The 26,914-nt window shown below is 39.7% G+C and overlaps 3 protein-coding genes across 6 annotated transcripts; 1 reads left to right on the top strand and 2 right to left on the bottom strand.

Moving 5' to 3' along the window:
- Positions 1-449: 449 nt before the first annotated feature.
- On the top strand, positions 450-8,475 carry gsdmeb (gasdermin Eb). Its single transcript, XM_033639593.2, has 10 exons — positions 450-590; positions 983-1,213; positions 1,295-1,487; positions 1,899-2,073; positions 3,832-3,952; positions 4,044-4,154; positions 4,465-4,592; positions 6,371-6,536; positions 6,673-6,746; positions 6,853-8,475. Exons 2-10 carry the CDS (start codon positions 1,009-1,011, stop codon positions 7,078-7,080), a joined length of 1,401 nt encoding a protein of 466 aa, XP_033495484.1. The 5' UTR covers positions 450-590; positions 983-1,008; the 3' UTR covers positions 7,081-8,475.
- Positions 8,476-8,586: 111 nt separating this feature from the next.
- pals2a (protein associated with LIN7 2, MAGUK p55 family member a) lies at positions 8,587-21,512 on the bottom strand. Of its 4 annotated transcripts, XM_033639590.2 has the most exons (14): positions 21,379-21,512; positions 19,279-19,364; positions 17,948-18,072; positions 16,947-17,065; positions 14,169-14,321; positions 13,320-13,469; positions 12,853-13,080; positions 11,922-12,053; positions 11,027-11,129; positions 10,856-10,921; positions 10,576-10,737; positions 10,273-10,475; positions 10,062-10,190; positions 8,587-9,721 (listed from the first exon to the last, which is right to left on the bottom strand). In XM_033639590.2, the coding sequence occupies exons 3-14, from the start codon at positions 17,976-17,978 to the stop codon at positions 9,545-9,547; spliced, it is 1,653 nt and encodes a 550-aa protein (XP_033495481.1). In that variant the 5' UTR covers positions 17,979-18,072; positions 19,279-19,364; positions 21,379-21,512; the 3' UTR covers positions 8,587-9,544. The 4 variants fall into 4 exon arrangements, with proteins under 4 accessions (XP_033495481.1, XP_078027908.1, XP_033495482.1 ...); XM_078171782.1 differs by lacking the exon at positions 17,948-18,072; XM_033639591.2 differs by lacking the exons at positions 16,947-17,065; positions 17,948-18,072; positions 19,279-19,364; positions 21,379-21,512 and adding an exon at positions 14,700-15,282.
- A 1,014-nt stretch (positions 21,513-22,526) lies between these two features.
- On the bottom strand, positions 22,527-25,851 carry LOC117265226 (peptide YY-like). Its single transcript, XM_033639595.2, has 4 exons — positions 23,811-25,851; positions 23,419-23,601; positions 23,235-23,324; positions 22,527-22,826 (listed from the first exon to the last, which is right to left on the bottom strand). Coding segments are annotated over exons 1-4 (300 nt in total). The 5' UTR covers positions 23,813-25,851; the 3' UTR covers positions 22,527-22,801.
- Positions 25,852-26,914: the final 1,063 nt, after the last annotated feature.

Genomic DNA, 26,914 nt, shown 5'->3' with positions numbered 1-26,914 from the left:
CTCGGAGGTCGGAAGTCAGAAGTGGGAATCGTCACCTCCTAGTTGACAACAGTTTCTGCATTCTAGTTGACAAAGGTGGACAAGTCGTAAAAAACATGGACACCCGCAAGAAAGCGATTGTTGCCCTTGTACTTTGGGAGTATAGACAGCTTCAAAATCATCATGCACTCCAACTGATGAAGTCTGCAGATGAGGCTGACCTAATGTAAAACAAATAAGATAAAATTGCTATAAACATTACTTAAGCAGAGTGTTTACTCACTGTGTATGTGACTGGCAGCCATCCTGAATTCTTAAGTCGGGGTTGATGCGGTTGCTCCGAGTTTCCGAGTTGGAAATCCGATCTCAGGGTGCGTTCGAGTTTAAACTTCCGACCGGGAACTCGGAATTTCCGACCTCCGAGTACGAAACGAACGCACCACCACAGTAACACACCCACAGCTCCTGTGCAGAGGAGGCGGAGCGTCTGCACGTCTTTTGTCCACACAACAAGCTTCACTTCACTCGTGAAACTGTGATGTGGAAACAGTGTGTTCTCTGAAAGTCTGACAGCCGCAAGCACAGTTTCATCACTGACACAAGGACTGTGGGTAAGCTGTGAAACATGCAGTATGTGCATTTGTTTCGGTGCTTTTTTTTCAAGCAGGGACGAACTTACAGTAACACTTGAGACAGATGTGTTTGCTGATGCTGTTAGCATGTAGCTACTTCTCCACTGGGGAGAAGTGTTTGAAAGTGGCTGTTTTTGTAGATATTCTTTTAATCTTTTGTGTTCTTGATATGCTGTATGTAAGTGTCATGATCTGAAGTAGCGTTATGAAAACTTTTTTGAGAGACAGGGACGATGAAAGGATTGTTGAATCAGCAGCTACACAAGTTTGCAGCCTGAGGAGGAGCTCACATGGGTGGTGGTACTTTTTTCTCCAGACTGATAAATAAACAAGTCCTCACTCTTTGGCTTTATGTCTAACTTCATGATCAGCCTAACAGGATTCATCCAGCTGGGACATGTTTGCCACAGCCACCAGAAACTTTGTGGATGAGGTGGACCGTGGAGGTTTGCTGATCCCAGTGTCCAGCCTGAATGACACTATAGCTCTTCTGACAGTGGTGGTGAAGCGCAAGCGTCTCTGGGTTTGGCAGAAGCCCAAGTATGTTCCCACTGATTTTAACCTCAACGATCTACTAACAGGAGACACACCTATAAAGCCAGGTAAACATTAAAACAGTCCATGCTGAGTTGCATCGTTTTATTTCATTATCACAAAGCACTTAAATGCTCCCCTGCCCACAGGTGTCATAGAGACAGACTTTATCAAATACAATGGGACATATGGTGACAAGATCCAAGGGACTGTGGCCTCGCAGTTTGTCCACTCCAGTGTGAGCCTGGAGGGTAAAGATTCCTCCAAACTCCAGTTATCGTTTGACAGTCTGAAGAAAGAGGAAGTGGATGTGCAGAAGCTGTTGCTAGACTCCAAAGACCGGTCAGTTACCACCACATGTTAAAACAAAAGAAAACACTGTAGATATCATATGACGTGCAGTGTGTTGAAGATCTGCAAACAGCTGGGGTGATCTTTGTCCGACCATAAAGTTGCACGCCAAACAGGTGCTGGGTTGAATATTAACACTCACAAGAAAACTGCTTGTTTTTGTTCTGGATGAATTTTAAGATTAGAAAAGATGGCAGAGGAGATACCCACACACCAGTGCAACTGGGCTGTTGCCCTAAGTAGGCACATTTTCACAGTAGCCCTAAGACTTTGCAGTGAATTTTAAAATTGAAATTAGTTAAAGACAAATCACAGAATTCAAAGTCTGTTTCAAAATAATATTCCCAAGAATATTCCCCTGTGAAACATTATAGTGATGTTTTTGTGAATTGAATGTGTCAGGGTCCTGGATATGTCCCATTGTCTGGTCCAGCAGACGAAGCAGAAGCACAGGCGGGTGTTTGGTATCGTGAAGGAGCGTATTGTGACTGCTCAGCCCTGTTCGGTCATCGAGGAGGTGCAGAAGGGAGGAGAGTGTGGAGGAGGACTGAGCCTCTGCGGGCCCAAGAGCCCAAAGGTACAGTATCAGCACTGAGAATCTCATTCTTACGGTAGATTACTGTTTGAAAGATAATGTACTGTAAAGGTTCATTACAACTGAAAGTCATCACGCTTTCACTGTTATATACAGAGTTTCCACAGTCATTTAAAACCTGGAAAAGACATGGTGTTTCAGTCTCATTTTCCAGGCTTAGGAAAGTCATGGAATTAGTAAAAACCAAAAAAGAGTTTTGGAAATATCATTACATTTTGTAACAGTAAGCTTCCATGGATAACCTTCCACATAATGGAACATAACAGCATGTTTATTGTCTGTAGGCTAGCTGTTCGTGTAACACAGTGTAGCTCTGATTTGCGCTCATGTGTGACAACATTTTCTTTACCATCACGTACGTTACATCATTTCCTCCCCACGTTCCGTCTCTCGCTTTCTGTGTGGCAGCTGGCTGGAATAATGTTTGAATGGAATTTAAAGTGTCATTTCACATGTAGGGTCATAACTCCCATAGTTTCCATACCTATTATGTTATGGCTATATGGAGATCTTGAGTAAATACGTCCCGTCCCCCAAGAAGCAAAGTTGAACTGATTCAGGAACAGGCACACCCAGCCACTCCTGTACTGGTTTGATTACCTCTCTCCAGAAAGGTAGAACTAGAGGACAGGCATACATTGCATGGATAAAGGTGCCTTCCTGCCTTTTACATTTCCAGCATAGATTATTTTCTAGTAAACCCATTTTATGAAGATGGACAAGTGTTAAACAGTATTGATTACGTATCTTATAATGTGTAAATTTTCCCCGAGCTTCTCTTGTAAACCAGTCTGCACCGGAGATTTTCTTTGCCCAAGAATCCTTATTAGTGTTTACATTTAAATCCCTTTGCCAGATAAGTTTGAGGTTCTCGCAGTTGCCATATATTGTGTTAGCAGACTTTAAAATACATCTGTATCATATAATGTTCCTCAGGCAACTGCTGATCTACGTTCCCCAAACTACTCCTTATCTGAAAATATCTCCAGAAATCAGATTTATCTTTTAGACTGAACTGTGCACTGAGTTCTTGATAAGATTTTAGCATAAATTAGATCAGCTGTATTTCCTACACCACTAGACAACCAGGAATGCCACAAAATCATTTGCCAAGTTCATTTTCTACATTGTAAATGGTCATGGAAATTTTATTATGGGTCATTAAAAAGTCATAGAAAAAAGTTTTGAAGTTTTGTCCGTGAAAATTTTAGGCAACCCTGGTAAATAAGCTACATATAACCCTATGAATACTTCTTGTTGTGCCGGCCTTCTCTCAATATGTTTTGGTATTTCCTTCTAGTTTCCCTGAATGAGTCTCAGTTCTCTATTTTTTCTTGTTAAGAAGAAATGAAAAAAGACATTTGTGCCATCTATTTTGCCAGCTCTTGGTGGAAAATATTATTTATCTTCCTCTTTGATAATTTGGTTCCTCTCTTTGTTATTGAATAAAACACAGAGGAAGTCTGATTCAGGGAGACATCAAAGCATTCACTGTCCATGTCCTAGATAGATGAAAAGGTTTCTGATATTAAATTCCATTGTAGCTTCATCCTCATTTTTACATCTGTTTGAATCAGACACACCGGCAACATGGACTGCAAATGTCTGATGCATCACCAACAACTGATATTCAGCAGTAATAAATAATGTTAACGTGGATATTCCCTTTGAAACAGACTGAGTTTGGTGGAGTTTGTGTGTTTGGTCTCATGTGACTGCGGTGTTGTGTCAAATGTGCAGGTTGCATTGAAGGAGAATGGGAGCTTGAGTAAAGACAGTAACATCACCATGGAGATTCCCGTCCATACTACCATTGCCTATGCCCTTTTAGAGCTAGAGATCAAACAAGATGGACGCTATGGTGAGAAATCATTCACAGTACACCGATTGAATTCTCACTGCAGTTATTCACATCGAGTTATTTGAAATGTAACATGTTGTGTTTTTCACAGAGCTGTGTCTGTTGTCAGACACCGATGGAGGTTTTGAGGTAGATGGCCCAAAGGAAGGACTGTTTGGTGTCGTCGGAGCCCCAGCCTCTGAAAATGACCACCTTCGACAAGGTAAGTTACTGTTATCTGCTCTGCAGCTATAAAACATGTGACTGTGGATGGTGGTTGCAGCTGATGTCATGTTCAGAAATGCATGTTGTTTTCAAGTAATAAAGTGCCTCTAGAGATTGGAAATCACAGTGCTTATCATAAGATGAGATAACTGTTTGTTATTGTGTGCTTTGGCCTACATTATAAAGTCTCTTTAAACCAGGGATCCATGTGTTTAGTCCGTACTGTGCCTGATTGAGTCTTTTTTTCAGTGACATGCTGCATGCTCACAGTTTGATGATAAAGTGTGTACATTTTGTATTTTATTCAGAGCTGGAGCAATTGAGTGATCATTTCCAGCTGCTTTCAGCTCTCCCTGCCACCACAAGGTCCTCTCTGCTCCAGCAAATCACAAATGTGATGAAGGACAGAGGGGCCGTCAGTTCACTTCAGCATGTGGTGAGTGGGGAAAGAGAGGTCATGTCAACACAGAGACACTGTTATAATGTGGAAGGGTTGAAAACACCTGTTTAACACTGTTAGAAACTCTACAGCTAAACTGACCATTGTGAAGTATTTTGAAACAAAAATCATAGATCAGGGGTCTCAAACTGTTGATGATTGAGTGCCATTTTGGGGAGCCGGCATAGGCTTGCATTCCAGGCTTGCATTCCGCACAAAAGTGCACATGCAATAACTTTTTAATAGCATAACATACTATGACTTTTTTATGACTTTTTTCATGGCATACTATACTATGACTTATTTTTGACACACTATACTATGATTGTTTTTGTCTTTTTTTGAACAACATACTGTACTTTTCCCTTTTTATGATTTTTTTAATGACATACTATACTATATTATGATTTTTTGACATACTATACTAGGACTTTTATGATATACTATACTATGATTTTTTGACATACTATACTATAATTTCTTTGACACACTATACTATGCCTTTTTTTATGACATACTATACTATGACTTTTTTTTGACATGCTATACTATGACTTTTTTTGATATACTATACTATGATTTTTTTGACATACTATGACTTTTTTTGACACACTACACTATGACTTTTTTATGACATACTATACTATGACTTTTTTTGACATACTATACTATGACTTTTTTGACATACTATACTATCATTTTTTTTGACATACTATACTATGACTTTTTATGACATACTATACTATGACTTTTTTTGACACACTATACTATGACTTTTTGACATACTATACTGTGACTTTTTTATGACATACTATACTAAGATTTTTTTTGCTACACTATACTATGACTTTTGACATACTATACTATGACTTTTTTATGACATACAATACTATGACTTTTTTGACATACTATGACTTTTTATGACATACTGTACTATGACTTTTTGACACACTATACTATGACTTTTTTGACATACTATACTGACTTTTTTATCAGATACTATACTTTGACTTTTTATGACATACTATACTATGACTTTTTTTGCTACACTATACTATGACTTTTTATGACATACTATACTATGACTTTTTTTGACACACTATACTATGACTTTTTTGCCATACTATACTATGACTTTTTTGACATACTATACTATGACTTTTTTATCAGATACTATATTATGACTTTTTTATGACATACTATACTATGACTTTTTTTTCTACACTATACTATGACTTTTTTATGACATACAATACTATGACTTATTTTGGCATACTATACTATGACCTTTTTTTGACATACTATACAATGATGTTGTATGACAATCTATACTATGACTTTTTAATGAATGTCTTTTTATGGCATACTATACAATGATGGTTTTTGTAACATCTTACTGCACACTATACTATGACTTTTCTGAATTTTTTTTACCTCTGTGTTAGGACATTCTTTATAACATTTTTATGACTGTTTTTGTAACATATTATGTCGTGGCTTTGTAGATAGAGTTTGACAGAAGTAGTATCTGGTCTAGCCACAACCTGAACAAGCAGCGATTATCCCTCCCTTCCACCCTGAGTTCAACATCAGTGTATTCTCATTAAATAATTTAGAGGTTTCGATCAATGCCAAGTTTTATGCACATTATAAGGGCATAAAATAGTTAGAACCAATACATTATTTTGATACTGTCTAAAGTGCATTGTGATTATGCCCCAGTAATTTGGGGTTATCGTAAGGAACCTCTGTTACATTATCTTCCTCTGTCTCAGCTGGACCAGATGCGCCTGGATAAGATACCTTCCCTGAGTGATGTCACAGCAACAGACTCCCAAAAACAGAACATCCAAGCAATTCTGGACCTTTTGGAGGAGTCTGGTCAAGAGAAGTGCAAACCTCTCCTCACAGCTCTTCACCTCATCATCAGTGCCATGGATGGTGAGAGAGCTGTACTTTAATTAAATGTTGCTCAAGGTCTTCATCTCAAGTTCAGGAAGAATGTCCTGCAGAGTGTCCTCTAAACCTAATTTCCTCCAGCTCTTTTTTCATCCTGTTTCTGGGTCTTTGCTTTCAGAGATGAAAAATGATTGTCTTGCTGTCTTGGGAATGTGCTGCCGCCTCACAGTGTTACCGGCTCTTGAGCTACTGGTTAGTAGAGATTTTACAAAGAATATTAGCTTAACAACATATTATGTGAGGGTTTTTTTAATGAATGATGCATCACAGTGATTTAGCTTCCTTTTACCTGATCCAGGTGCAGTGCGTAACGGGCAAGGGGGAGTTACCTCGGGGCAGCGCAGGCCTGGCTGCACTGACAGAAGACGTCTATGAAAAGACTGAACATCTGTTTGCTTCCTCTAATGTGTCTTTGACGAGAGATGAGGACACTGTAAAGACATACATAAACCACGTGCCAGGAAACCTCGCTCTGGTCCTGTGTATTGCTGTCAGAGGCCTCGCCTCATTGGCCCACAGTGATTGAACCGGAGACACCTTTATATCCACCAGAAACTTGATACACTCCACTGGAATGAGGTAAAGGGGATCACGTAGATCGTTTTATTTATCGTTATTTTCTCTTTATGGTGCAGTGGAATGTCCTCTAAAACAGACATTTTACTGCAGGGTGCTGTTGTATAAATATAACTGTGATAAAACAGTCAGTCAATGCTTTAAGTCAATCTTAAAAAAATCTGACAATCAATTGGTCATAGATTTTGGACTGTATGACATCACCTCAGGTTCTTGCAAAGTGTGAGGGGCCTTTTTTTTTCTTTTTTTTTTTTTTTTACCTTTTTTCAGATTTTATCAAGGAAAAAGAACGATCAAAAAACAATTCATTACAATCCTAAAATGATCCACTTAGTCATTATTGTTTATTGTCAAGTAAGGGATAGACCCCTACACATTGTGCGTTTCAGCTAAGGTAAGCTAATCAAACCCCAAAATTTTCAAGTGGCCATGGTGTAATAAAAAATAACTATCAGCTGCAGCCCTGAAATATGATATTCTATGGGCCACAGCTAAATTCTGATTGATGTGCACAATCTTTGATATAAAACTTTGACTAGAATTTACATTTTTATCATGGCACTTACTGGCGGTAGCAGCATCAATATCAACACCAATTTGAATATGATATTCAAATTTTAGTCTGAATGAAAATGAATGAAGAGTCTTAAATCGCAGGCCCATGGTTCTTAACTGTGTTATTTTGGGTGATAGTATTTTAAGGAAGCATCTCTTTATCAAGTTCTCATGTAATTACAGTTTTATCTACAGTAGGATTTTTATGTAAGTGTATTATCTGTCAATGTCATGAAAACCATTAAACCACCAATTATAACCCTCACCTTTTAAAATGACACTACATATTATTTTATATAGGCTTTAATTTCACTTCTCAGCCCTGAAGGATCACCAGAACTCTGAATCTGTAAGGCAGGTATACTCAACTTGCACTTTTGCAAATTGCCAGGAGGCCAGTTAATAAAGAAACATTAATAATTAATATTGAAATAATTAGTCCTCTGGCACTAAACAACCTCTGTTTTAATGTTTTCTATATGCACTCTGGCACCTTATTTACATTATAAGTACAAAAATCCCAGTCTAGATCAATTTACATTTTATTCTAAATTAGAAAATGGTCTGAGGGCCACCTGATACCCTAACGAGAGCCAGATTTGGCCCATCGGCCGCAAGTTGAGTATCACTGCTGTAGGATATCTTGTAGTCAACATTCTTTTTGGCTGTTGTTCGTTTCTCTTTTATAACTTTTCTTAGTTTAGTTTACTTAGTTTCTTAGTTTCACTGTGCCACTAATTGTTAAGTATTATTTCAGATTTTAGCAATATTGTAAATTGTTCAAATTCTTTACCGTTTGTGTCCTTTTTGTCTGTTTCTCTATAAAAACATCACAAAAAAACAAAACAAATCTCCACCAGTTTGTGAACACACACTCAACACAACATAAAACCAGAGTGGATCATTAGAAAACACCAGTTATTTATTTCTGAAAATACAACTTTTCTGAATTCTTGTAAAATATACCTTTTTATAAGTAAATATGAACTTTATTTAAAACGGTTAAGTTTTAGTAATATCACATCAAAAGGGATGGTTCTCTGAGATGCAGTACCCTGTTCAAGAGTCCTGTGGAAAGTTTTCTTTCAAACAAACACAAAGACAGCACCTTATCGACAGGTCTAACAGTCTGAAATACTCAAATGATCCAAGTGTCTGACAAACAATCAACATAATTAATGTAATCTGTTGTGCTTGAGTGAAAGAGAAATAATGGGTAAACACTACAGAAATACTTTTCCTTCTGTACAACATCGAACAGTGACTGGCATGACGTTTTGCAGGTATGAGTTCGGACTGCAAAGACAGCAGAGCTTAAGTGAAGCCTCAAGGAGAAAGGTCTTAAAAATATGACACTATTCTACATGAATGACAAGTTTGTAGTGACAACATGAGACGAAATTCTGCAGGCATATGCACTGTAAACTTAACACTGAGGTATCGTTCTTTTCAATGAGCAAGCACTCCTCATTATTGCAGAATAAATACAGTTTCACATCTGTATGTAAGACAGGTAAATGACAAAAACCGCATTTGCTTTTAAAACATCCTGACACGGGGGCCAGTATCTTCTTCCAATCCACGTGAATAGAAAGGACTCTTTAAAAAATATTTTGCCAATAAATAAGTACACTTCCTGTGTGTTGTGAGTTGCATAGTGTGCTAGAAAGGAATCTGGCAATTCAGATCAAGGTGACTGATGCAGCTTTGTGCGTGACCCATATCCACACAGGTCTAATGTCCAACACTTTGTCCGTGTGTGCAGTACAGTGTCGAATCATTCGTCCCTTCAGGTGTCCCCTTTCATCCCAAGCCTAGCAGCTTGGACAGCCATGTCTGTCCAGTAGGGGGTAAAGACATCAGTAGACCCAGCTGACTGGAACCCACTGTGGCTCTATGAATAGTCGCTCTACCACCTCCTGCAGCTTGTCAAAGGCCTTGTCCAGATTGTCATTGACAATAGTCAGGTCAAAGTAGTGGCTGTATGCCCGGCGGATCCTGGCACTCTCGTCCACAGTCTTCTTCAAATCGTTCTCCTGTTAGAGGAAGAGGTTCGACCCATTAGGATGATGAGTTATGAGTAATGACCACTGAAAGGTCAATCATCATTTATAAGAATTTAAGACCCTTAGAGGGAGAGTTCTGATTTGTTTTTAAGGAGTCTGATGGCTTTAAAAAAAAAGTAGATGGATAATATGTTTTGCTGCTGGCCCCCTCCACAGTAGTACATTGTGCCACTACTCCTTCCTGCTTCTCTAAATTGGGGGCAGGCTGACCACCATCTACTGTAGCTAACACACTGATTATGGATAAGTACCTTTTACAACCCCACTTCAAAAAATCCAAACTATCCCTTTACATCCTCTCAACACTTACCGTGAGTAGTTTGGTAGTAAGTCCAGCATCTACCACAGCTTTGTGCATAGCTCTTAGTGTGTCCAATTCAGGAGCAGCAATAAACACCACAAATGGCATGAACTCAGCAGTCTTCAACACTTTTAGGGCCTGAGCAGAAAATATAATGTCACAACCAAAGCTTTATGGGAAGAAAAGATCTAAGCATTAAGAGCACGTGCCTTTGACTCACCTGGGGATTGACATCCAGGATGCAGGTACGGCCTGCAGTCACCACTTCATGGATCGAGTCAATCTTGGTGCCATAAAGGTTGGCGTCGTACTCTCCGTGCTCCAGGTAACGGCTCTCTCTGATGTCCTTCTCCATCTCTTCCCGCGTCACAAAGCAATAGTTCTGACCGTCTCTCTCCTCTTCCCTCGGAGGGCGTGACGTGACTGGAGATAAAAAAGGTCAGTAAAGGTGTTACATGTATCCGGGCAGGAAATATAGTTGTAGACAATGCATCTACCTCAGCTGTCTGTCTCAAACACTCACAGGGTACAGTGGTTCCATATCGGAGAGGGTTCATGACAATAAGTCTGTTCTTCAGGCTCCGCCTCCCAACTCCCTGGGCTCCAATCAGGACCAGTGTTTTCCTCTGAAACGGTGGCATCTTGGCTACTTCTTCATAGATCTGCAGCTCGTAACGGTCAAACTCTGTTCAAGGCAATGCAGAGGCTGGATGAGTTCTGTACTGTCATTTATGCACTTCCAATTTAACACTGCAGACTTACGAAAAATTGTATAAAAGTTAGATCCAGTGGCGATAACACACCTGCGTTCTTTGAAGTAAGGTACATCATTTTTTTCTTCTTTTTCTTCCCAGTTCCACAGAGCATCCCTGAGACAAATAAAAGAAAGTGTCAGATCACCACATGGTGGTGCTAAAGAGCTTCCTGACTATCATGATAACTAGTTAGCTTGTGTGAGCATGATTTGAACTGACCTGAACCAGAATTATCCCAGTCTCTTCTCACAAAAGCTTTCCTCTTCTCCTCCAAGAACTGACTGGGGATCAGACCAGTGGCTCCACCAACAACTTTGCGGGCCTATGAGGACATCAGAGTAGTTCAGAGATTACTGCATTAAATATTTCACCTAGTAAAAGAATACCATGCCTAGGTATCTGTTACAAACATGTTCCTTCTCATCTTTAGCCACCTCCCGCAGCTTGTCCGTTCCACCCTACTGCTGATTACAGTGGGAATCACTTATGGTAAGTGGATGATGCTTATCATCAAATTTCTGTTGTTTTGTTTAATTTCAAGTAGATTACATTTACTTGACATTTGCACATCTTTTTACATAAATATTAAGTGATTAAATGGACAGCTTTGCAATTTACATAACTTTACTGTCTGTTTCAAACACTACAGTCAGTGCATGAACAGGCAATAACAATCTACTTAACAAGGGCAATTTCAACCACAGGTGCTGTGCCCATGCACACTCATTTTCTGTCCTCATCACTAGCATCTTTTTTTTTGGATAAAGTTGTTTTTATTGGTATTTAAAGTCATAAAAATATATAAAAGACTTTTTAAAAGATACGTTGCAGCGAAGCAAAGCATCACAACAGTTAAGTATAATTATCATATATAGAATAATCATAGTTTGTTTTGGTTTTTTCCCTCATATGTTATGTATGAAAAGACCAAAGATGAACACTGGAAGCAGACTGCTTGACTACTATAAGCAAATTATTTAAACAGAAACTGTATACAGATGTTTCTGTCCCCAGCTTTTAGACCCCTGTGAGGGGTTTCCACTGTAGCTGCACAGCTCTGGTCAAAGCAGCACTGTCTTTCACCACCACCGCTACAAACAATGTGTCTATTCACCTGCCACCAGTTGGGGTCCTCCTTGTTGACCACATGAAGGATTTCTCCCTTGAAAAAGGCCAGGCCTGCCTCTTTACAGGGGATCAAGTTGTCTGTGGCTGGATTATAGTTGAAGTGTGGCTTCAGATAGATCTGCAATTTGGGGTGTGAACAAGATATTAGACAACTAAATCATACAGAGAGCACTGAGCAACACCTCAAATCCCTGTTAAAACACATTTAGTTGGATAATGTGAATAAAACAAGCTGTTTATCTTGGTACATAATTTATCACTAATGCCATAGTTGTGGAACAAATGTGAATTGTATTCTTGAAATATCAAAATAATGTCATACAACAATAGTGTACATGTCCATTTCCCTTTGCCCCATACAGTCATCACATTAAAGCAGCATTTTTTTAAAAGTTAAGTTGCAATTCACAAGTCGAAATTCTTAGCATGAGTGAGACCCAACAAACACATAACCAAACCGTAGAAATAGAGCATTCGATCCTCCCCGGCACAAAGGTCAGTGTCTGACATAACCCTACATACTGCTCCTCAGTGTCAGCTGCTGTGTGTGCCTGTTACTGTAAGACGGAGAGGGGGTGCTCCTGTGAATAGTGGTGTGTGTCCCAGATAGTGTGAGGAGTGTTATTAATAGACCCTCTCTGGGGTCACTTTTCAGAAGCCTGGCATTCTAAGATCACCCAGGTCAGGTAGCTCTTCCCCCCAATCCCTGACAGGTACAGTCCGTCTCAAAACAGCCTTGTACACCTGGCACTTTGGGATTTACACATCCTGTACTCCAGAGCAATTCACGCACTGATTTCAAAATCTAAATCAAGTTTAAGAGAGCTCATCAAAAAAAATGTAGTACAGATTATTCTGTCTCCTGCATGTGAAACACCACACAAGAAAACATACAATGCTGCCTCCTTTCTCCTCACCTGTGGAGGTGCCGGTGTGTCTCTGTAGCTGGGCAGGACCTTGAGTGTGATGCTCCCACTGCATTGCCCCAACAGCTCCTGGAGTTCATGGGGGTCCCTACCGACCTCATGACCGTTCACCTCACGGATTATATCCCCCGTGTGCAGCATGCCCTGCCTATCAATCGAGCTGCCGTGCAAGATCCGTGCGATCACCATCTCTCCCCGCTCCACACGAAACGTCACCCCCTGAAAGAGTGTAAGAGTCATTTAGTATCGCACATCAGCACGACATAAATCACACAGGAGGCCTATTTCATGGGTTGGTCAGTCGGGTTGCTGTAAAAGAAGCAACTTGAGTCGAGTTACTATGTAAAACTGAGTCTCTCTGTTCGAACAGATGGTCAGTAAAAGAGGAAACGTGTAAAACACTTAACACGTGTTTCCTCTGCAGAGCTGTGGTTGATATAAATGCCTGGCTAACTTACCAGTGGTTCCCCGGCTTTCTTCTGAATGCCGATCATCCTGACCGCATCAGCTGGCATGAGTGAACTCGTCAACAAGGCATTGCTGTTCACCGTAGCATGAGGCATTTCATAGCACTTTGAAGCCACTTTGTCATGAGCCTCTATCAAAGACTGAGGCAGAGAAAGGAAGAAAAGAGAAGTACAAAGAGAAATAAGATCAACTGTGGTTTGCAATCAGCGTAGAATCTGCATCTTTTTCTCACTTAGAAAACAATCGCCACTACTATGTGGTTCATCCACCAAAATACTAAAAACTAACAGTGACTGCCAGTACAACATGCATTCAATATTTTGCCATTAAAGAGTGAAGACATAAATCATTTAAATGTGCTTATTCCTTTCTCATAAGACGCTTTTATGACTGCATCAACAAATGACTAATGGATATATAGAGACAAAAAAAAAGATAAATCAGACTTGTTCTTACCCTAGCAGCCACAACATAGAGTAAGCACTTGTCAGAGGCTACAGCCTGCATCAGCAAATGTGAAGATTTACTGAAACAGTGAGTGACACAGTCTTCTCCCCCTGACTTTACCCACATAACTAAGCCTGCTATTGGCCCAAGGAAATACACCCACACCCTCTCGTGCTGCAGCTTGTAAGTGGTTGAGAATATAAAGGGTGACACGGAAGCAAAACTGCCACCACTTCAGAGAATATTAGCTGATGGTTCATGTAACAAGCTCTGACATCCATTCCCACACAAATAGAACACAAGCACGACCATCCACACTACAAATCACTGGTCCGTTTACTCCCATTACACCCAGCAAGAATTGTGCAGAGGAGGAATGAGGTCTAAGATACCTTAAAGTGCGGCTCCTGGAGGATTTTGGCCAGCTCAGCAGCAGCATCGTCTTTTTGTGGCAGATTGTTGAGAGAATCCAGGATCTCCGTGACCAGCTGAACATTATCATCCCGCACAGCTTTTAACTTAACTTCCTCAAGACGCTCGTGGGCCTGCACAAACACACACACACACACACACACACACACACACACACACACACACACACACACACACACACAACAAGATGACCATTACATCAGGCTGTTTGCTGAGAGTCTGGATCGCAGAAAATCAAACTCTTTTTTTGTTTTTGTGGGAAAGATTTACAAGGGTTACAAACCATCATTTGTGAACCCCAAAATTCTTTATGTTTGATTCTTATTTTTGAGTATATGAGCCTTTACTAAGACTACATACTGAAAATGCAGGGCTGAAAGAACATTCACCAATTTTGTCGAATTGGTGTGTGCCATAACACAACCATTTTTTATGTGTTTTCATTCCAAAGTCATAATATTTTGACTTTCTGAAAACATAATTTTACTTGCCTTGTCATGACACGACATGTTTGTCCTCCCCACCTATTCCTTTCGTGTAAAGCTTGTGTCCTTATCCCAAAGTGCCTGCTGTCCCACTGGCTAGAATTCATTCATTTTGGAGAAACTGAACAGTATTTGGCGAGATAAAATAAAAAAGCATTTCACTGTGAACTGCGTCACCAGCTACACTGAGCACACACTGGACTTTGGTTCTGTTTTGGCAGACCAATGAGAAAGAGGGAGGATGAACACTCGGCAGTAGGTTGCACAAAAAGGATATTCTTCCATGGTAATTTTGTTTTTCAGTATTAATGTTCATACTGATACTGTACACTGTGCTATGCTGGTGCTACTGAGAAGAGTTATACAGTCTGCTATAGGCTTAGTTTATCATACTGGGAAATCAGATCATATGCTTAATCCTCAACAGATGTAACAGTTAAGTGTTGCTGTGTCCACACGCTGGATCTCAAATCACCATTAAAATGTCAAGTTCTCCTAACATTTGTCCAAACCAATAATGGCCCTTAAAGGGAAACTTAACATTTTTTAACCAGCTCTGTATCATAACAATGTGGATAGTATATGTAGATGAACTTTACTATAGACACAAAGTGTACAAAGGCAGATCAAGAGAGAGCCAACCTTCTCTCGTTGACTCAAACTTAATACAGATCAAACAGTAAAACTAAGCATTCATTCATTTTCTACCTATCCCAGCTGACACTGGGTGAGAGGTGGGGTACACCCTGGACAGGTCACCAGACTATCACAGGGCTGAAACATAGAGACAGACAACCATTCAAGCTCAATTTCACACCTACGGACAATTTAGACTCACTTGCATAACTTGCATGTCTTTGGACTGTGGGAGGAAGCCGGAGTACCCGGGGAAAACCCACACTTGCACGGAGAGAACATGCTAACTCCGCACAGAGGGGCTACCCCACCCTGGGGTTCAAACCCCCCACCCTGAGTTCAAACCAGGAACCCTCTAGCTGTGAGGCGACAATGCTAACCACTGCTCCACCATGCCACCTAAAACTAAAACCAAGCAGTGCTGAAAAAATATAAACCAAGATTCTTTTCTTGCATTGTAACATATTTTAGCTTACTGTTTAACTTCTTTTTGAGAGTGTTTGTTATCAACCAACCGCCATATTGTTTCCTGTGTCAAAACTGACAAGTCTGCATTACATCACTCACCAGCAGAGGCAATTAGTGGTCTGGTGTGGGCCACTACCTCATGAGCAAAAGCAAATGAGACAGCCCCTTTCCTCTGTTTTCTCTGGTCATACAGCACTAATGTCAAAAGATTTGCGTCTTTCTACTATACAGACGTCTCAGTTTTATTGTGAAGTTAAACACTTGTTTGAATAAAATTGAAACACAGAAAACAAATAGGAAATTAGTAGTTTAACATACAGGGTATATGACCAGATTCAATGGTTCTATTTGACACACCAAACTACAAATAGGCATACACAGCAGGAAAAAAAAATTAACTTCCAAGGACAGCAGTGCAGTGCAGTTTGTTAGAAATGAGGACAAGAGCTTGCCTTGGTGACAGGTTTTCTAAAGACATCATTCTATTCATAGATTTGGTAGGTGAACCTCCTGACCTCAATCTGCATTAGACTTTTTGCTGTTATGTAAGCCATTTGTTCTTCGTGCCATCAACCTCTTTCTGCTATGTGGAAAAAACTGATATAAATGGTGTTAAATAGGAACATTTTCTGTCCACTCAAGTTTAAGCAGATGCTTTACATTCCTTTGAATATGTAAAAACAACAGGAAGTGTGCCCCTTCACGACACTGCACATAAATCCAACGCTTGTTTCTCTCGTCTAATGACAGGCACAGTTTGACACAGGAGACTATCAAACCGTGATACCAAACAGTGAGCACGCTGCAAGATCAGTAAACGTTACGGGGTAGCACATCACAGGATGCTGTACACACACAAAAATGATGTGTGTTTTAGAAAGAGAGAAGTCAACCTGAATATTTCTCCCTCCAGCCCAGAAAAAGATAAACATATTCTCCTTGTCTTGCTGGTTGAAATATGTTGTTAAGAATCATACGGTACACTGCCACGAGGCAGTTCACATCCTGGACGTGTGGTGACATGTGACACTCATCCCGCTTCATTTCCTTGGGCTCACAGTGACATTTGCTCCTCTGCCAAACTATAGCCAAGAGCTTGATGACTAATGAGATTACAACTGTGTGTGTGCGTTTGTGTTTTTTTTTTACCTTGGCAAGGGAGCGGACGATGGGGCTCTCCATGATGCCTTTGAGAAAGATGAGGTCAATATCTTTGGCTCCTGGGCCTGATGGCATGTCTTTCAGGTTGTCCAGTACCTGCTGCATTGCTGAAGGAAAAAAAAAAACCCCACACACACACATCAAAGGCTGGGCTAACAGAATACCAAGAACCACACTTTGTACTTCTGTTGAGCTGTGAGAGTTACTGCTTTGTGAGCGATGGCAGATATGTTAGTGACAAACAAAGCTGAAAGCCAGTAATAATGAAAATAATTAAAATTCTGAACCAATGAAAACGCTGATGAAAAAAAACAACAAAACAATGTGACTATAATAAGAGCTTACAAGGCAAGAACAATAAGTGGACAGTCTATCAATGGGCCAATTCACAAAGAACATCCCTTATTTTCACTGCAGCAGCAACAAGCACGCAAAGTCACAAAGGAATTGTTCTACTAACAGATCTGCCTTGTTGAGGCTGAGTGCACACAGCAAGCAACTGGAGCCCGAAATCCAGACAAATGCAGCTGGTAGATTCATAATTAATGATTTCAATGATTAGAACATCAATAAAATGAATAATAAAAATCTTTCTGTAGTTCCCAATAATTATCTTTCCAACAAATTGGATTTGTCATGCTTTGTTTTAGCAGAATAAGCAGTCCATTTGCATTTTGTTCAGACAGTCTGAAAATAGAAATATACAGAAATAAATGAAGTCACTATGGCAGGCAAAACATTTGGCTGTTTTGCAAGTAAACTATGTTTTAAAAATGTATTTTTTGCTGATGTTGATGCTGCTATGTGTAGTTATTGTAGGTCACAGAGGGACAAATGTGAAAGTTCAAGAGGCAGCAGCACCCACGCAACTATCTCTGGGCAGTGGGCACAGTACCATTCAAATGGTAATGAACTGTAAAATTTTGCGCAGAGTTGTACCACAGTTTTTGTGCAAAAGATTAGTTAGGACTTTGTCTTGGACAGCTTACCTTTGCCAGACTTTGCATTGGCCACAGTCATATTTGATATTCCTCAGCTCGGGACTGTGAAGCTCTCCTAACACGGTCAAAAGCCGCCCAACTGCCTGCTTACGGGAACCAGAGCAACTGGTGGGCTGGAGAGGGTGGGAAACCAGCTCAAGTCAGTATACTGTACGCTAAGATCACCATACTGCACAAGCTATGTCATGATATTATTTCAGATGACATGTGTTGCTGCTGAACAAATGCAGACACAGTATGGAGGCATCACATGCAAAATAACACAGAAAACATTTGTTCATGTTGGTGTTTTATGCGCAGGTTAGCACAGAGAGCTCTTCCGCATTAAGGAATAACAAAGGGGGCCATTGAATGACAAAGGATGAGTCTCACGTCCTTCTGGCTAAAGGTTGTGCCAGCCACACACTGGGAGGCCCCTAGGGACTCTGTACAAACACCATCTCCAAACAGAGTGAGGCAAAAACAGCCCTACCAATGCCCTGGTGGGTCGGTGGACAAACAGAAAGATGAGCTTTTTGAGCATAGGCCCCATTTATGTAAGTAAGTAAACTTTATTCATAAGGTGCCTCACAAAACCAGAGTTACAAGGGGCTGTACAGTGCAAACAATAAAAAGTACATAGAAGGCAAACACCCATTTCAGGACAAATTGCTGATGAAACAGATCCATTTTTAACAGCCTCTTGAAACTATCGACTGACTGCATTTTTTGGTAACTAAGGGAAGACAATTCAAGAGGGTGGGACCACTACTGCAAAAGCATAGTCCTCTCTGGTTTAAGCCTCAGTTTTGTGACAGCCAGAAGGCCTTGGTCAGAAGACCTCAGTGATCTCCCTATGGCTAGGGGGACACAATAATTCAGAAATTTTAAGTGGGGCCAGCCCATGTAGTGCTTTATAGGGAATTAAAAGATGTTTTAAATGAACCCTGCATTCTGTTGATTGGCCAACAATGTTGAAATGCATGCTTTAGTTAGAAGTCTTGCGGCTGCATTTTGGACCAACTGGAGTCGAGACAAAGATAAGCAAAACAGGGGGGCGACCAGTGAATTACATCAATTAAAACAAGAGAAGACAAAAACAGATCTTAAAAGGATAGTACAGCTTTGATCTTAGCAATGTTTCCTAGTTGAGGAAAACCAAATTTCTTTACATGCAATTCAAAATTACTATGTTGGTGAAAGAAGACCCCCAGATCCTTTTTAACTGTAAACTTTAAACTGCATCATAAATGCAACATCGTACTGCATCCACACAATGGTAACCAAGACACTAAAAAGGCAGATAATCATCCAGAGCCAGTAAGAAACAAGAAACTCACCTACAAACTGTGTTCAAATCATTAGTGCAGTACTCCCAACACGGAGCCCCACGTTTTTCACAAAACACTCATCTGGACTCTCTGGTCTGAGGAGATAAAAAGGATGAAATCACATTATTCCTGTTATTTGATAAACCCTCCAAGACAACAAACCCTCCTAGATACTGATTAAAAAACATCTCATGCTGGTAAGGAAGGTCTTCTTTACCCCAGTGTTGCCTCAGCCTTCTCCTGTTCATTTAGTAGTATTGTAATACAGCCAGTTGTGATTGGCCAAGCTAACCACATGACCACAGTCTGTTTAAAAGGACTCATTCCTACCACCAAGTCAGATAAAGCTCAGCTCAAAAAGAATGAGACTGTGAATGATTAGTTGTTTTCTGTGAAGTCAAAAAGATCAAAAGTTTTAACAAAGAGAATATTTCAGTTTATGGGATTTTGTGGCCTACTTACTGTGAAGATTGTACTAGTTGCTGGAGCTGTTCAGGAGCATGTTTTTAAGCGATTTGTGTCTCAACACTTAAATATTAAATAAAGCACAAGTTTTGTCAGGTACTCTCTACAAACATACAACATTTTAGGCTACAAATATCCTCATCAAGCTGCAAACAGGACCACAGCTACAGGTTTATAGATGCAAAACTAACTTTATCAATGCATCTGTACTACTGATGTCAAAATACATAAACAACACAATAAGCAATTATTTTGACTAAACTGAAAAACTGAACACCATGGATAGGTCTTGCTCTCCCCACATAAATAAATATTTGGTACAAATTAGACTGGTGTCTGTTGAGTAACTGTATTTGTGTTTTTGGTCATGTATTTGAGGGAATATTTAGATTAGACCAAGACCAATAAATCAGGCATGCCAAGAAATGAAAACTGGATTTTTCCGACTGTTAAAAGTCTTGTTTATTCAACTACAAGACCTTTATCAAGATTGTTTTCTTATGAGTATAAAATACTATCAGACAATAAATTGTTAGATTTGTTTAAATCCCAAATATCGGTATCAATATCAGCCTCTAAAATCCAATAAACTACCAGTCAAGGTATAAGTTAGTTCAGACCCCAGTCTAAATAGATAGATAGATAGATAGATAGATAGATAGATACATACATACATACATACATACTGGGTAGGAAAGCTGAGTGCAGAGAGTACACATTGTTAAATATGGGCGAGAAGACAGGAGACATATACTACCAGAGTGTTAGAATTTGTGAAAACTGAGTGGTCAGATAGCTCAGAAAAGTATTTTGCTTGCTTGCTGTACTACTGAACAGCCACCCACTCTGAACACAGTTGTCTTATGGGAGCCAGTGTTTGTGAATGGGGCTGATCTGAGCCAGGAAGCACACATTAGTTTCAGCCTATAAACCTTATTTATCAGCCACATTAAGTTAACACAAGGTACTCATGGTGGCAGATGCGTTCATAACTATCAGTTCTGGGGTTCTGACAGTGGAGCTAAACCAAAATCAGCCTTCGAGAAACGTGTTGGCTGCAGTAGCTTCATTTTGCTGTCAAGCTACACGCGCACTGGGCACGTGTATCCACTTCCAATGCGAGGTAACTTAGCTAAAAACGATTATTAACTAAATACTAATGTTAGCGCGGAAGCAAGACATTAGCCTATTAGACATGGACGAATAAACCCAAGCTACGTTTCATGCTGTCAGTTGCTCGCTGGCATTAACTCCACTAATTTAGTGCGCGACCAACTTGGTGCTAGCCGTTGCTAGTTTGTAGCTGCGGACAAGTTAGCAATGCTAATTACTGCTAGCAAACACTGGCGTGCGCTTAAACGTTAGGGTCTATTTCAGACTGACAAATACCGTTGTGTGTCTACAAACGAACGAACAAGCCAGCAAAACTGAACCAGCAAATTTCTGATTAATAATGTTCTCTTGCGACGAAATAGCATTGCGGTAGAGATAGCAGCAAGTCCACTCATTAGCTAACCGTTATATTATGCGGCTCAGCGTGGCTAGCTAACGTTAGCTGCTCGCGAGTGCCAAGAAACTAAAGGGTCCCATGATGAGAGCGTTACTTAAATGTCTGGTAAAATGAATGAATGAATGATACGTTACCTGATTTACTTAGTACCATCCAGTCACGCTTTCACGCTCCCCTCCATTACAGTTTCCCAATTCGCAGACCTCTTGCGCAATATAACTTGATAGTGCGTTTCCAGTGTGCCTGCCTGCGCCCCTGCCCTCAGCACCCCGTCCAGACACACTGTGATGAGCTGATGACATCCAATGCTGTTCAAGGTATATCTAGCTCACTGGAACCCTACACAGCCTACTCATATAATTTACTGCAAAATTACCTGACAGCAAATACCGGTAGTGGTGAGAAAGTGTGTGGAGGTAAATTTGCAATTACTAAATTGCATTAAATACAATGCCCCATAAGCATATATGTGACATAACCAATGGCTGCTTTTTATTGTAGACTGTACACACTCACTACAATATTGTGCAGTGGGGCAGCTCAGTACAACTATTTGGTGATCATAAATTCAAACATCCAGTTCAGACCTTTACTTTGCCCAATTTGTCCATATAACAGTCTTTAAATTTATAATTTTGAATTTTAAAAAAGGAAATTGTGCCATAATAAATGGAAAATTATAACTGAATCCTTTCATTATCAGTGGAGCAGAGTACTAGTCATAACATTTCACACTCTGGCATCATTCACCATATCAGTGCCTACTGCTATCTAACAATCAAACCTTGAGGAAACACTTACCCCGTGAGGAAGATATACTATATCTGATCATGCTACCATTAATGGCACCTGTGATTATACCATCCCACATCTGGCTACAAATCATCTCCTTAGTACCACCCATCAGTATGAAGCACCAAGTAATATCCCATTCACCAAATTTGTTACTTCAGCTGCAGTGTAGCTTTTCTAGAGAGCCAGAGCTTGCTATAATTATAGCCAGTAGTTGAACCAGGTGTCATAACAGAGTTAACCAAATTCTCGGTATTACGTGATTTGCTTTTGATGTATCCAGGTCACTTGATTGGATTAAACTGTTAATCTGTTTTCAAGCAAGGTGGAGGTACATCTCAGCTTTCTTGATATAACTAGACAAATTAAAGCAATGCTTTTGTGTACTAAATGTTACTTCTATTTCACTCACCCTAAATAGAAAAGTAGCAGTATAAATGACTTTAAATTTGTCCCACTTGAACATTTCTCAAAATGTTTAGATGCCCGTTCACCAGTAGAGAGCACTGTTACTCCATTAGAGAATGACACACACTGTATACAGGCAGGGCTCCACTTGGTATCTGTCAAGCTAAATGAGCCTGAGTGAAACAATGGGTCAACATGTCAATAGCATGTTTCAGAGTAGCAGTGGCAACATTATAGACCAAAGTAGTTGCATTACACAATGTTTATTCCATGCAGTACAAGTTCATTTCATGTCATTAACAGGCTTGGCAGCAGCTTTGTGGTGAAGTCAGCCTGGATATGACAGCGGCAGCAGCATCACCACAGTGGCAGCCCATCATACCTACAACACAAGGTAAGAAAATGTGTTTTTGACAAACACTAAAACCTATGCAAGAGTCTTCCTGTTCCTGTTCATATACAAGAGGAAGAAAGTGTAGTTAAAACATCTCTTAATAATAGTCAGTACAATCCATTAGAGCTACTAACTACTATTTTAAAAATCAACCCTTTGACACAATTTGAACATAAACTGAACATTAGCAGCTTAACATGAAACTATTTTATTTATTGCATGGCTGTTGTATTGACAATTCATTGTATGGAAATTTGTACTTTACTGGTATCTCATCTCACACAGTTTATATGTTGTATCATACATTATATTGCAAAAAACAGGCATAGACGATACAAATTATTAAATAAAAAACTTCCTTAAATGTTTTAAAAGCAACCATTTGAGATAATTTACCTGACATAGTTTGATCCTGGAAAACTCTCTCTGCTCTCACTCACCAGCACATCTGAAAACAAAGTATCTGGGGTGTCTCTTTTCCCATACCTATGCATAAAAAGAGCCAAGCAACATATCAGTACTTTGCATGTACTTTTAAAATCATCTGAACCTACACTGTCATAGAAATTGAAGAACTAACCTTTGTCTTGTAATAAGATTGATGTAGTGTCTTAGAGCAGAGTAATATTTGGCGAGCTCCTCAGGTGGTGCGCCTTCCCGGGGACTGGTAGGCTTGGCCGGATATGCATTTATGCCAGAGTGAATACAAGCCAGCAGGCAGAAAGCCAGAATACTCAGCGACATCACAGCACTGGAGCGAATCCTGGATCACAGGGAAAATCAATAGTCAACATGCATGATAAAAAAAAATAAAAAAAAATTCAACAATGTCAGAATCAGAAGTAGAAGCTCCATATTGGATATTGATACTCCTCCATAAAAGCTGCCATATCCAACATTATGTACTGAGATTAAATTAAAAAGTGTGCCTTTCAATTAAAAGGTGAGAAATGAATAAAAAATATTGCTTACATCACTAAGCAACACTTGAAAATTCAGCTGTAGCCGGGTTTCTCGCCGTCCAAGGAGCCTCTGTCAGATTCTCAACATTGCCTGTATTTTATACAGTGTGTCAGATGGGGAGGGAGGGTCATTTCATTCACTTTTAGGGTGCTCCTGAGAAATATCTACTGCCTCATTAGTTTAGTAATCCCTGAATGTCACAGCAGTGAAACACATGGAGATTCTCAGTTAACATTATTGTTAAAAGTCCAGAACATGTACCTGTCACGACATTAAATTCATTTAAATGTTAATTATTTGACTTGATGGTGAACATGTGTTGTTTCTTGTCAATACATTGTAATTATATGTATTGCAAATTTACTGCAGCAGTCAAGTCTACTATTCCTGGATTATCATAAATTTGTGTTTTACAACATGATGCAGCAAGAAATGAATTTAGACACTTGATTAATTCCCATCAATTTGAAATGTAGTTATCTTCATCTAAATGTAGTCTATCCTTAATCATTCCATGCAACATCCAACAGCGTGTAGCTACATCAAGCACTTCTCAGCTCAAGAACAAAGACTTTCCAGGAGGGTTGAAAGGACTGGAGCACACTGATCAATTTAGTCTTTAACAGTGCAAACAAACATTTCAACACCACTGTGTCTTCATCAGAGTCAAAGAGGCCATTCATTTTTCTACATTAAGTACACAAGGAATATCCTAAATATTTAAGGGGAAAAAGAGTAGCCTTGATTAAAGCAATTTTCACTTCTGCACTAAAAGAAGTTTGTTGGAAAAGTTGTGGCAAAAAGTGAAGAAAAGCCTCCATTAATTTCAAGTGTCCACTTAAGACTCACAGCCAGCATGACACGTCTCGATAAAACCAATGATGTGTGACTTCAAATGGCTAATGATGGTCTGTTGTTTTCACATTAAGTTGAAATATGTTTGGAAAGATGATGTTTCAGTTTATAGAGAAATGCAGAGGGTGGTCTGCATCAAGACACATTAATTTAATCATGCATAAATAATCTGAAATATATAATCCTGTTTGAAAACTGTTGGAATAAAAGAAAAGGCTGATGCATTCCTTGTTATCACACAGAGATAAATGTGGCTTTTTCTGCAGGGTCTTGGTATAAAACTCATACAAGTAATTCAGTCAAATGTTCTTAAAAGTTAGCAGTTGTTACCAGAAGGAAAAATGTATGTATGTATGCACATGAATGCAAAACAGTGACACTCTTAACTCCCCTTAAAATACCACCCACTGACACACAGTTGTATTAAGACAGTAACTAAACCATCTTGGCCAAACCAGGAAGCACAGCTCCAAATCACACCAAATCATACAGGAAGGGGCAGTAAATCGCCCAAAACTATACATTTTCACTTCCACGTTGATAGAGGGCACAAAAAGCTTTCAGCCCCGAAATGGTAAGATTACTTTAATGGCTACTATTTTCTTTGAAGAGCACTCTGGTGAAATTTGACAGTAGATTGGTGCTGTCGTTTCCTATGACAGTCATATGAGAACTCCATTGCAGGGCAAACGCTGGAAATGTTCAGAAGAACTAAAAACTCACAGCCTCACATTATACACCAAATATAATGACATTATTTCATTCAGGTATTTGAATACAATGATTGAAGTAGAGGGAAGAAATCAAGGTATCCCACCAAAGCTATCCTGTTGATGGTTGACAATATAAATCTATCAACTCAAATGCCCCAAAACCAGAGTTCGGTTTTTATCATCTTACTCTCCAGATGTTTTGAAGCAATTAGTCAAAACTGAAATATATTGGATAGGTAGCAGAGAATACCATTTTTCCTATTCCTCCACAGTAGTGACTCCTTTGAACATGATGAGCTGTCGAGAGGTATCAGTATCAGCCATAGAAATGTCTGCCTTGTCTTGACTATGATGGAACTAGATGACGCTACGCATGTGTTGTGCCAACAAAAAGACAATTGAAAAACTCAAACACAATATCTCTCTCTCTCAAAATCATGACGTGTTACTCAAGATAATCCATGGACCTTGTTGTGAGCAGTTTCATGTAGGGAACTATTTTCATTTTACCAAACGACACCCACCAACCGTATCATTGAGCAGAAGGAGGCATACATCTACGACTAGCTCACTTAGCTAGCTAATGTTACAGCTCATCTGAGGAGGACGCCATTAATCTCTACATCTTTTAGTGTCACAGGTCAGCTGAGGAAGACGCCATAATGTTTACATCTCACACTGTCACAAGAGCAAGACTTTAGTCCATGAGTAGATGCACGTCTCTTTCTGCGCAGTGATACAGTTGGCAGGTGTAGTTCAGTGGGAAGAAAATAGTTCCTCCATGAAACTGCTCTCAATAAGGTCTGTGGATTATCTTGAGTAACTGGGTCATGATTTCTGGAAAGAGACATTGCTGTTTTTTGATTGCGCTTTTGCCATCAAAAGCCAAGTGCCATCCAGTTCAATTATTTAGAGAGAAGGCAGACATCTCTACGGCCGATATCTCCAACACTTGGCAACTAACACCTAAACAATTTAGATCGATAAATAGCAGTAAGAGTAAGAGGGAAAATATGTATTTTTGATTTTAGGGTGAACTGTCCCTTTAAGGAGTAGAAAAATTAATATAACACTATGCAGTATTATTAGTCATTTTCCCAATAGTTACTGGCATTTATCACCTTCATTTCTGTACTAATGATGTGCTGTATAGACAAAGGCCAATAATAAATGCCTGATTTAAACACTTAAGTCACATCAGCTGGCACAGCTCCTTGCTGACAAATGAGGGCCAGGTGGGTAAAGCATAGGGAGCCATTTAAGTGCCATATCTGATACAGTTGATGTGCTCTCTGGTAACACTTCTCATGTAGACCCTCCAATGAGAGAGCGCCAAACACTGCAGCCAAGTGCCAACCCACCTGCAGACTCGTATCAAAGAACCTAAATATTCACTTCTTTTACTTTTTTATATCACAAATACAATCCTAACAGCTCAGAGAGCAGATGGGTTTTTAGCAGAAGACTGAAGCTGAGATAAGTGATTTATCCTCAGCCAATTGCATACCAGGGAGTAATGCAGCTTCTGTTTAATTTGCTCGTTTC

The sequence above is a fragment of the Epinephelus lanceolatus genome, chromosome 10 (assembly GCF_041903045.1).
Source record: "Epinephelus lanceolatus isolate andai-2023 chromosome 10, ASM4190304v1, whole genome shotgun sequence".
NCBI classification, from domain to species: Eukaryota; Metazoa; Chordata; class Actinopteri; order Perciformes; family Serranidae; genus Epinephelus; species Epinephelus lanceolatus.
This window is presented reverse-complemented; position numbering and strand designations above follow the sequence as displayed.